This window comes from Triticum dicoccoides, chromosome 6B, assembly GCF_002162155.2.
Source record: "Triticum dicoccoides isolate Atlit2015 ecotype Zavitan chromosome 6B, WEW_v2.0, whole genome shotgun sequence".
Classification (NCBI taxonomy): domain Eukaryota; kingdom Viridiplantae; phylum Streptophyta; class Magnoliopsida; order Poales; family Poaceae; genus Triticum; species Triticum dicoccoides.
The window spans coordinates 680,815,779-680,828,203 of NC_041391.1; the positions used below are offsets into that span (position 1 = coordinate 680,815,779).

Consider the following 12,425-nt stretch of genomic DNA (forward strand, 5'->3'; position numbering starts at 1 on the left):
TATCCTAGGTTAAAACCCCAACACGGCCTTTGTTGGGCTCAAAATGTTTCTAAAAGTTGGTTAGAGTTGCCCCTATATGGAGATTCCGAGTAGGTAAATCACGGGAAATCATATTGAGCGAGAGCTATATCTCGCTCGCTCAGTGTAAGTTTCGTTGATTTGTTTTCTTTTGTCTATTTTGATAGTTGGAATGGTTTGGTTTTTATCGGGGTTTTCCTTTCTTTCTTTCATTTTGTTTTCTTTACTAGTTTCTTCAATTTTCACAGGTTTTCTCTTTACTTTCTTTATTTCTATGTTGTTACTTTTTTGTAATAGTTTGGATTGCTTACCACATATGTCACGTGGTTATGGTGTTTTTTGTTTCTTTCTTAGTTTTCATTCTTTTGCATCAGTTTTTCTTCTTGTTTCTTTCGTTTCTTTGTTTCTTTTTAGTTTTCCTTGGTTTTCATAGTTATTATTTATTTTCATGTAGGTTTCCACTGTTTCCACTCTTTTGCACTGGTTTTTTTTTCTTTTTTTTTGGTTATTTCGTTTCCTTGTTTATTTGTATGTTTTCATCTCTTTTTTTGTGTTCTCTTTTCGTATAGAACATGAACCTTTTTTATACACGTTCAACATTTTTCTTAATGTGTGATTAATATATTTCAAATACATGAAATAGTTTTCATATGCACCTGAAACATTTTTTTATACACGTAGAACATTTTCTAAATATTTGATTAATTTTTCTTGTCAAATATATGGTTTTGATGTCTACCTTTTATGTAGATTGTAGAATTTCAGTATACATAAGTAAAACTTTTTTACACATGTTTAACAATTTTTTTAAAATATATGCTTAACATTTTATCATATATATTTTTTATGCCTATTTGTCATAGATGTTATACATTTTTTCTACACAGATGAAACATTATTGTTATACATGGTTAACATTTATCAAATACTCCCTTTGTAAATTATTATAAGAGCTTTAGATCACTACTTTAGTATTCTAAATGCTCTTATATTAGTTTACGGAGGGAGTACATGATTAACACTTCCTTAAAATATATGTTTTTGATGTTTACTTTTTCATACACGTTGTACATTTTTGTATAAATATTTTTTACACATGTTTAACATTTTTCAACTACATGTTTAACCTTTTTTCATATATAAGTTTTGATGTCTACTTTTTCTCATACACTTTGTACATTATTCGTTTGCATCAAAATATTTTCAGTACGTGTTTAACACTGTCATACACATTAAATTTTTCCAATACATGTTTTGATGTCTACTTTTTTCATACACATTATACATTTTTTATATACATCTGAAACATTATTTATATACATGTTTAGTATTTTTTCAAATACATGATTGACTTTTTTTGAAATACATGATTTGATGTCTATTCTTTTTCATATACATTGTACATTTAGTTGTATATACATTTGAAACATTTTTTTGTACATGCTTAACATTTTAAAATACATAATTAACGTTTTTAAAAAATACATGTTTGATGTCTTCGTTTTTTCATACACATTCTTTTGTATACATCCAGAAAATTATTTTTATGCATATTTAATCATTTAAGTACATGATTTTTTTAAACACGCTGAATATTGTTTTTAAAACATGATGAACATATTTTCATAAACAAGTCAACATTTTTAAGAAACAAGCTCAATATTCTTATATAACTTCTAAAATATAGAAAGTCACCTGCGCCAGCAAATTCGCTCCCTCAAACTAATGTTCATCATGTGAGCAATGCAAACTAATGAAGTACTCCCTCCGTTCGGAATTACTTGTCTCGAAAATGAATGTATCTAGAACTAAAATACATCTAGATACATCCATTTTCGACAAGTAATTTCGAACGGAGGGAGTAGTTGTGGGCCACCTAGCCCACGTACAAGATGCTACGCAGGTGGGCGTTCCTTCCAACTCGCTATAAGCGACAAATAGACGACCCCAGCATACTGCACGCGGCGCCGCGACTATTTCTCGCTTTAAGCGAGATGGGAAGGATCGGTCGCTTAAGGGAAATACGCTAACCGGGCCGGCCCATTCACGCACGTGCAGAGTAAAAAGAAAAACACCCATTGAGAAAATGGAGCGCGGCGGGGATTCGAGACGTGGTCTCCTGGTTTAGAGCATCTGTAACAGACCCCTTAAAAGTAGTCAAACCCATAAAAATTCATGTTTTCAGTTTTTGTTGTCAAAAAACACCCTGAATAGAGCCCGTAAGAGTGGTCATACCTGTAAACTTTTTCAGGCCCCTGAGAATCCACCCCCACGACCTCTTTATTTACAGATTTGGAGGCAAAACTGAGGGTTCCTTGAAAACCGGTCAATGTTGCGCCACGAGAAATTTCCACCGTGTACACATGGGCTCCGGTGACCTTCCGCCACGAAACTCGCCGGAAACTCGACGCTTACAGCAGATGCGCCTCTAGCGTGCAGAGGAGCTCATAGGAGCGGCAGCGGGAGCTAGCTAGCTACGGCGATGGGGGCGAGAGCTAGCTAGCTAGCTGCAGGATCGATTCGAGCAGCTACGGCGATGGGAGCTAGCTGGATCCGGGATCGATTCGAGCAACTACGACGACGGGAGCTAGCTAGCTCCTGGATCGATTCGATCGATCCATTCAAGCAGATACAGCAACAGGAGCTAGCTAGCTAGCGACCGATCCATTCAAGCAGCTACGGCGAGACGCTGGAGGCGCTTCGTATGAGCCGTCTTGGACACCGGCGGCTCCGTATTTGGCTGCTTCGTATGCTGTCCGCCGGCTTCGTAGGGGCGACCTAGCTGCCCGTGGACACGGGCGAGAGAAAGAAGAAGACATGGGGAAAATATAACGAATATTTGGTTTTACAGTTGAAGTTTGAGGGGCCTGTCCGGCCGCAGCTTTAAACCGATCCTTAAAACGTGTTTTCCGCAAACTGAAAATCGTGTTTTCAGTTCCGCGGATTAAGGGGCCTGCTAGAGATGCTCTTGGAGCAGCAGGGTCAAGCCACTCGACTAGCTTTCTGTTTGTAGCAGTAGTAAGGCGAATCATTCTTATTGAGAAAAATAGAGTCGGGTTTTCTCCGGGGTTTTTTTCTAGTTTTTAAATTTGTTTCCTCGGTTTTTTTCATTTCCTTTGTTTTATTTTATTTCTGTTTTGGTTTTCATTTTTTGGGTTTTCTTTGTTTCTTTTTGTTTCTCATTCTCCATTCTTATATACATAATCAACATTTTTTCAAATGCTTGTTCAATATTTTTCAAATACATGTTCAACATTTTTTATGTACATGCTCAACATTTTTTGTAATACTTCTTCAACATTTTTCAACTTCTCATTCAAGATTTTTTTTAATACTTATTTGTTCAACATTTACTTAATCAACATTTTTCAAATACTTGTTCAACATTTTTCAAATACTCATCCAACATTTTTTAATAATTACTTGTCCAAAATTTTTCATATACCCATTCAACAATTTTTTAATACTTAAACAAAAGTACAAAAATAAAATAAAAAACGAAAACAGAAAAACAGGTTTTGCCCTCGCTCGCGCGTGGGCCAGCCCATCTTACGCGGGAGTCACAACATTTTTGCAAATACTTGTTCAACAGTTTTTCCTTGCATTCTTCCTTCTGAATTTTTCCTTTGTTTCCTTTTTTGCTTTTCTTTCGCCCTTTTTCTTGTATTATTTTTTCCTGTGAGCGTCCTTTTTTATTTTTATTTTATATTTAAAAATTTCCTGGATATTCTTAAAGTCCGTGAATATTTGTTAAAATTCTTGGGCAGTTTTAACTTTGTATGCATTTTAAAAAAAATTGTTAGCACTTTTGAAATTCATACATTTTAAAATATAGGATTTTTCTTATTCCTGTATATTTTAGGAAATGTCTGAATATTTCTAAAATATTAATTTAAATTTCCTAAAAAAAAATTATAAAATCATGATTACTTTTAAAAATATGCGATCTGTCATAAATTTTGGTGAACAACTATTAAACAAAATTATTCTAAAAATCTATGAATTATTTCTTGATATATTTGTAAAAGTATTTTATTCATTTTTATTTGTAAAATTAACAGTTCTTATCCGTGAAAGATCAAAGGAATCCTAAAAATAATTTTTTTTTCTCAACTAACTACCCGGGCCGGACACATTTTATTGGGCGTGGGATCAGAGCTCCCATTTTATTGGGCGTGGGGTCAGAGCTCTCATAGATCACATAAAAAGGGTGCCGGTTTCATGCAAGTGAAGTGAAGTTAATAATCATCCACCCCCCGTTTCTTGCAAGAGATCATGGTTTGTGAGAAATACTATAGCACAAGAAGTTAAATTGGACGCTATAGTGACTGCAGGTAACATTGGCCGCTGATAGTCACATACTTGCTTATACACACGATTCGATACTAGGGACATACTCCCTCCGTCCTAGTGTGAAAAAATGTCTTACATTATTTAAACTTCTGAAGGTACATTATTTAAAAGTACCTTCAAATGGAATTAGAAAAATATTGAAGTGTCAGTTTGGGGATTTCTTATGGCGTGATCATATTGGTACCGCTTATGAGAACGACGAAACCTATTATCAAGACTAAATGCTATCTAAAGTTCTCATCCGAGACTCTGGAATCCCTTTTGCTGTATGACAGCAATCTAAAGTTCTTAACTGCCGCGATGTGTACACCTTGAAAAGTATGATTGTGCTACTTGTTACCGGATTGTGGCTCTCTGAATCGAAGTAAATACAACACTAAGAACTTGATACTTCCATTTTCTCCGCCTGTGAAATTTCAGTCATCTTGTTGCCCACACATGATAGTGAAGTAAATACAGCTATTCTCATTTTTCATTGCTCGCTGGCGTTCACATCTGTAGGTTTCTAGGATTCACAGGTTATTGCACTCTTAACTGTTTCTCATTCCTGCTAATACAGTAAACACATCAAGTAAGAACTGATATTCCCAGGTTTTAAGATAAATTATTATGTAACTAAACTCCCCTAGTCTAGAGCACCATATGATATAGGAAAATGAAGATGGAGAATGATGCTGATAAGCTAGTTAATAGTATAAACTGAAGGATTAAGTTGTTGCTGCCTGCCACTGCCAAAATGTATGATGCATCAGATGAAGTATTACTGCAGTAACAGCAAAAAAAAACAGCAGAAATAGAGCAAGTGACACTTCTGATTAACAAGAATCACATGATGATTTGCACAGAGCAAGTGGCATGGCAAATCAATCGAGAAATCGATGTATGAAATGCAGGCTAATCCCATTCTCAATTACACATTGTTGCAACATAATAAGAGTTATCATAAATGGTGCCCAGTGCAAATGCATCAGATCTAATACCAGAAACGGATCAAATGATGTTCCTGATTCGGTCATACACAATTGTTCGGCAAGCAAGTACGATCCGTCAGGTAAAAAAGAATGGCAAAACAATCAAACTCCCAAGCGCACGCAACTTTGCATCGCAGAAGAACAATTTTACATTAACAGAGACGCGGCAGAACAAAATGAGAGACACGGTATTTCACTGAGACAAGTTTGATTTCCAGCAACATATGCAAACCACTTTGTTCCACGATTCAGTACGAACTACAGAGCAAATAGAGAGCTAAACAAGCCGCGGTTCCATCAAGCTTCTGGGATATCTGCAGGGGAGGGGGGCGAGGAAAAGCCTAGCCGCCGAAGCCGTAGAGGGTGCGGCCCTGGCGCTTGAGCGCGTAGACGACGTCCATGGCGGTGACGGTCTTGCGGCGGGCGTGCTCGGTGTAGGTGACGGCGTCGCGGATGACGTTCTCGAGGAAGATCTTGAGCACGCCGCGGGTCTCCTCGTAGATGAGCCCCGAGATGCGCTTCACGCCGCCCCTCCTCCCCAGGCGCCGGATCGCCGGCTTGGTGATGCCCTGGATGTTGTCGCGCAGCACCTTCCTGTGCCGCTTGGCGCCGCCCTTGCCGAGCCCCTTGCCTCCCTTGCCGCGCCCGGACATGGCTGACGATCCCTCCTTGGTTCGAGCTGCGACCGAATGTGGGATTGGAGGAGGAGCAGTGGTGGTTGCTTGTGCGATTTGCCGGAGGTGGGGAGGGGATTTTAAGGTGGGCGAGAGGTGGGATGAGGCGCGTTGCTGCCGTTCGATGCAGATGGAATGCACGGTTGAGATTGCGATCCGGGGGGAGAGACGCCGCGGATCGATGACCTGGCGCCAGGCGCCGGTCGCTGGAGTGGCGGGCTGGGTCAGAGGAGTGGCCGCCGGCGCCAAAGTTTGAGGCTGTGGGCGGGGCGCGATGTTTTCGCGCTGGTGTCCCGTTCCCTCCCGTCAAAAAACAAAAAAAAAGTCTATCCCGTTCCCATCGATTTAATTATTATTCTTTTGCGGAGAAAACATTGTTTTTCTGAGCAAGGTAATTCCACAAAGTTTTCTTAACTAGGCAACCTAGTTCTAGGGACAAAAGAAAATTCGAAACTGAAAAGTAAATTGGCATTGAAAATTTTATTTGATGGGAATCTTTAAATTGAGAGGAAAAATGATGAAAATTGTGAGGTGAAGAGGATGGGGAACGCGTAGCACCTGTCAATTTTGTTTGGTAAGTCTAAGGGCAGCTCCAATGCATAACCCTAAAATAGACACTGAATTTGTTCGCGGACACGCCGGACAGTGATTCGGAAGCCGGCCATCCAACCAGATTTTAAACCGAATATTAAAAAAAAGAATCTCATGCAAACCGGATGATTTTCATCTAAAGGTCAGAATCGTTACATTTTTTACACAACTGAACTATAGCGGACTAGAGTTTTTTACCTAGTCTAAATAATCGTCGGCCACGGCAGCACCTGTTTCCCACGACATGCCTTCCCCAAGTCTAGCGAGCTCACCGGTCGAATGTGAGCCCCGAAAAATGAAGTTGCGGGAGGGGAAGAATAGTAGTGGCCTTCCTGAGAAACAAGTCGCGGCGGCTTCCCATGTGTTACTTTTCCTCATCAGAATCCGCCTCGTCGACGGCGTCGGACGTGGGCGTGACAGACTCGTGATCATGTCGTCAGTGCGTCAACCACGGTGGCGGCGCGGCCGACACGGAACTGGCGACGTCCATGCCTCCTAAGAGCAACTCAAATGTGCCGACCCATTTCGTCTGCGCGTGTCCGTTTGGGTCGCCACGGACAGAAAAGTCGGCCCAACGCCGACCCATACGGACGTGCATCCTCTTTTCGTCCCCTGCCGACCCATTCCCGACCCAAATTTGAGTCTCAATTGCGTCGGTGCGGACACGAAACGGACGCGCATGATGTGCGCCTACTCCTCCCCCTGGCCTGCTAGTTGGTGCCACAGTGGCCACCATCTCCCTCCACTTTCCCACAACCCTCCAGCCCGCTCGCGCTCCCAGCCATGGACGACATGCCAACCCTCGACGCCGTCGTCGGCCTCGCCTCCCTCACCTCGTTCGACCTCACCTCCGTCGCCTTCGCCAAAAGCAAGCCCCACGCGGCGCCGCCCAAGAAGAAGCAGTTGACGCCCGAGGAGCGGGTCGTACAGTCGTCCAAGAGGAAGGGCCGGAGACACGTGCATGACACAAGGAACGAAGCGACGGCCGTCGCCGCCCTCTCTGCCCCTGCATAGCAGGAGGAAACCAATGCCCGAGTCGCCGCGACAACGAGGGAGGCCCTGATCTACCTAGGGTTAACCCCTCGCCAACATTGGCTCATTACCGTTGTTGTGACCATGGCCAGCACGGGCTCGCAGCCAATTCCCGGCTTCCACGTCTATCTGCTAGCCTCCCGCTTCTCGGGAATGCTCACCGGAGGTGAGCGTGGTGGCGCCGTCCACACTCGCACCCGCACCCATGGCCATCGACATCAACACCACATGCGGGGGCCGGTGCATCATCCTCCGGAGGGGCGAGGAAACTCCCGTAGGAGATGCCAGCCGACATGCCCCCGACGCCCGCAACCTGTTCGACAGAATGCCGGCGGCCGGCGATGATGAAACGGCCAACCGTTTCATCATCAAGAAGAAGAAGAAGAAGAAGAAGAAGAAGAAGAAGAAGAAGAAGAAGAAAGAGGAGGGGCATTCTGTCGGCGTCCATGCCTCCTAAGAGTAACTCAAATTTGCTGACCCATTTTGTTCGCGTGTGTCTGTTTGGGTCGCCGCAGACAGAAAAGTCGGCCCAACGCCGACCCATACGGACGTGCATCCTCTTTTCGTCCCCTGCTGACCCATTCCCGACCCAAATTTGACTCTCAATTGCGTCGGCGCGGACACGAAACGGACGCGCATGATGTGTGCCTACTCCTCCCCCTGGCCTGCTAGTTGGTGCCACAGTGACCACCATCTCCCTCCACTTTCCAACAACCCTCCAGCCCGCTCGCGCTCTCGGCCATGGACGACATGCCAACCCTCGACGCCGCCGTCGGCCTCGCCTCCCTCACCTCGTTCGACCTCACCTCCGTCGCCTTCGCCAAAAGCAAGCCCCGCGCGGCGCCGCCCAAGAAGAAGCAGTTGACGCCCGAGGAGCGGGTCGTACAGTCGTCCAAGAGGAAGGGCCGGAGGCACGCGCATGACACAAGGAACGAAGCGACGGCCATCGCCGCCCTCTCTGCCCCTGCATAGCAGGAGGAAACCAATGCCCGAGTCACCGCGACAACGAGGGAGGCCCTGATCTACCTAGGGTTAACCCCTCGCCAACATTGGCTCATTACCGTTGTCGTGACCATGGCCAGCACGGGCTCGCAGCCAATTCCCGGCTTCCACGTCTATCTGCTAGCCTCCCGCTTCTCGGGGAATGCTCGCCGGAGGTGAGCGTGGTGGCGCCGTCCACACTTGCACCCGCACTCATGGCCATCGACATCAACACCACACGCGGGGCCCGGTGCATCATCCTTCGGAGGGGCGAGGAAACGCCCGCGGGAGATGCCAGCCGACATGCCCCCCGACGCCCGCAACCTGTTCGACAGAATGCCGGCGGCCGGCGATGAAACGGCCAACCGTTTCATCATCATCAAGAAGAAGAAGAAGAAGAAGAAGAAGAAGAAGAAGAAGAAGAAGAAGAAGAAGAAGAAGAAGAAGAAGAAGAAGAAGAAGAAGAAGAAGAAGAAGAAAGAGGAGGGGCATTCTGTCGGTGTCCATGCCTCCTAAGAGTAACTCAAATTTGCTGACCCATTTCGTTCGCGCGTGTCTGTTTGGGTCGCCGCAGACAAAAAAGTCGGCCCAACGCCGGCCCATACGGACGTGCATCCTCTTTTCGTCCCCTGCCGACCCATTCCCGACCCAAATTTGAGTCTCAATTGCGTCGACGCGGACACGAAACGGACGCGCATGATGTGCGCCTACTCCTCCCCCTGGCCTGCTAGTTGGTGCCACAGCGACCACCATCTCCCTCCACTTTCCCACAACCCTCCAGCCCGCTCGCGCTCCCGGCCATGGACGACATGCCAACCCTCGACGCCGCCGTCGGCCTCGCCTCCCTCACCTCGTTCGACCTCACCTCCGTCGCCTTCGCCAAAAGCAAGCCCCGCGGCGCCGCCCAAGAAGAAGCAGTTGACGCGCGAGGAGCGGGTCGTATAGTCGTCCAAGAGGAAGGGCCGGAGGCACGCGCATGACGCAAGGAACGAAGCAATGGCCGTCGCCGCCCTCTCTGCCCCTGCACAGCAGGAGGAAACCAATGCCCGAGTCGCCTCGACAACGAGGGAGGCCCTGATCTACCTAGGGTTAACCCCTGGCCAACATTGGCTCATTACCGTTGCCGTAGCCATGGCCAGCACGGGCTCGCAGCCAATTCCCGGCTTCCACGTCTATCTGGTAGCCTCCCACTTCTCTGGGGAATGCTCGCCGGAGGTGAGCATGGTGGCGCCGTCCACACTCGCACCCGCACCCATGGCCATCGACCTCAACACCACACGCGGGGGCCGGTGCATCATCCTCCGGAGGGGCGAGGAAACGCCCGCGGGAGATGCCAGCTGACATGCCCCCCGGTGCCTGCAACCTGTTCAACAGAATGCATGCGGCCGGCGATGATGAAACGGCCAACAGTTTCATCATCAAGAACATCATCTTCGAAGGTGGTGCGGCAGCCGCTACCGTCGCTAGCGGTGCCGCCACGGTTGCCTACGGTCCTAAGGAGACCCAAAGCCAAGACGGCCGAGCGCATTAATAAAGTTTTTATTTTATATTTCCTTATTTCATGATAAATGTTTATTATTCATGATAGAACTGTATTAACCAGAAACTTGATACATGTGTGGATACATAGACAAAATATTGTGTTCCTAGTAAGCCTCTACTAGACTAGCTCATTGATCAAAGATGGTTAAGTTTCCTAACCATAGACATGTGTTGTCATTTGATAAATGGGATCACATAATTAGGAGTGATGTGATGGACAAGACCCATTCGTTAGCTTAGCATTATATATGATCGTTCAGTTTTATTGCTATTGGTTTCTTTATGTCAAATACATATTCCTCCAACTATGAGATTATGCAACTCCCGGATACCGGAGGAATACCTTGTGTGCCACCAAACGTCACAATGTAACTGGGTGATTATAAATATTCTCTACATGTATCTCTGAAGGTGTTTGTTGGGTTGGCATAGATCGAGATTAGGATTTGTCACACTGAGTATCGGAGAGGTATCTCTGGGCCCTCTCGGTAATGCACATCATAAGAAGCCTTGCAAGCAAAGTGACTAATGAGTCAGTTACAGGATGATGCATTACGGAACGAGTAAAGAGACTTGCAGGTAACGAGATTGAACTAGGTATGAAGATATCGATGATCGAATCTCGGGCAAGTAACATACCGATGACAAAGGGAATAACGTATGTTGTCATAACGGTTCGACCGATAAAGATCTTCGTAGAATATGTGGGAGCCAATATGAGCATCCAAGTTCCGCTATTGGTTATTGACCGGAGAGGTTTCTCGGTCATGTCTACATAGTTCTCAATCCCGTAGGGTCCGCACGCTTAACGTTTGATGATGATTTTGTATTATATGAGTTATGTGATTTGGTGACCGAATGTTCTTCGGAGTCTCGAATGAGATCACAGACATGATGAGGAGTCTTGAAATGGTCGAGAGTTAAAGATTGATATATAGGATGATGGTATTCGGACACCGGAAGTGTTTCGGATAGTATCAGGTATTTATCGGAGTACCGGGGGGGTTACCGGAACCCCCTGGGCAAAGATGTGGGCCATAAGAGGGAGGCGCACCAGCCCACAAGGGGTGCCCCCCCCCCCAAGGAAGGAGGCCGGATTGGAGAAGGGAAAGAGGGGGTTTGCCCCCTCCCCCCCCCCCCTTTCCTTCTCTCCTTCCTCTTCCTTTTCCCCCCTCTGGAAATAAGGAAAGGGGGGGCCGAATTGGGGAGGCCCCCAAGTAGGATTCTTCCTACTTGGGGCGGCCCATGGCTGCCTCACCTCCCCTCCCACCTATATATACATGGGGAGGGGCCGCCTAGAACACACATCAACAATAGTTAGCCGTGTGCGGCGCCCTCCTCCACAGTTTAGGCCTCCGATCATATTCTCATAGTGCTTAGGTGAAGCCCTGCACGGATAACTTCACCAAAACCAACACCACGCCATCGTGCTGACGAAACTCATCTACTTCCTCAACTCTGTGACGGATCAAGAGTTCGTGGGACGACATCGAGATGAACCTGTGCAGAACTCGGAGGTGTCGTCCGTTCGGTACTTGATCAGTCGGAACAAGAAGAAGTTCGACTACATCAACCGCGTTGCCAAACGCCTCCGCTTTCGGTCTATGAGGGTACGTAGACACACTCTCCCCCTCTTTTGCTATGCATCTCCTAGATTGATCTTGCGTGAGCGTAGGATTTTTTTTGAAATTGCATGCTACGTTTCCCAACAGTGGTATCCGAGCCAGGTCTATGCGTAGATGATATGCACGAGTAGAACACAAAGAGTTATGGGCGGTGATTGTCATAATCCTTACCACTATGTCTTATTTTGATTCAGCGGTATTGTTGGATGAAGCGTCCCGGACCAACCTTACATGACCACGTTCATGAGACCGGTTCCACCAACAGACATGCAACTAGTTTTGCCTAAAGGTGGCTAGAAGGTGTATGTTTCTACAACTTTAGTTGAATCGAATTTTACCGCGGCCGGTCCTTGTTGGAGGTTAAAACAGCAAACTTGATAAATCACCGTTGTGATTTTGTGCCGTAGGTAAGAACAGTTCTTGCTAGAAGCCCGTAACAGCCACGTAAAACTTGCAACAACAAAGTAGAGGACGTCTAACTTGTTTTTGCAGGGTATGTTGGGATGTGATATTTTCAAGACATGATGTGATATACGTTGTTGTATGAGATGATCATGTTTTGTAAAAGTTATCGGCAACTAGTAGTAGCCTTATGGTTGTTGCTTTATTGTATGAAATGCAAACGCCATGTAATTGCT

At 45.8% G+C, this 12,425-nt stretch overlaps 1 protein-coding gene across 1 annotated transcript; it reads right to left on the reverse strand.

The window, feature by feature from the left end:
• Window positions 1–5,565: 5,565 nt before the first annotated feature.
• On the reverse strand, window positions 5,566–6,073 carry LOC119325044 (histone H4-like). Its single transcript, XM_037598799.1, has one exon. It carries the CDS (start codon window positions 5,993–5,995, stop codon window positions 5,684–5,686), a length of 312 nt encoding a protein of 103 aa, XP_037454696.1. The 5' UTR covers window positions 5,996–6,073; the 3' UTR covers window positions 5,566–5,683.
• Between the last annotated feature and the right edge of the window lie 6,352 nt (window positions 6,074–12,425).

Bases quoted from the DNA above. Each gene is read 5' to 3' on its own strand.
- LOC119325044 (XM_037598799.1), bottom strand. From the start codon at position 5,995: ATGTCCGGGCGCGGCAAGGGAGGCAAGGGGCTCGGCAAGGGCGGCGCC.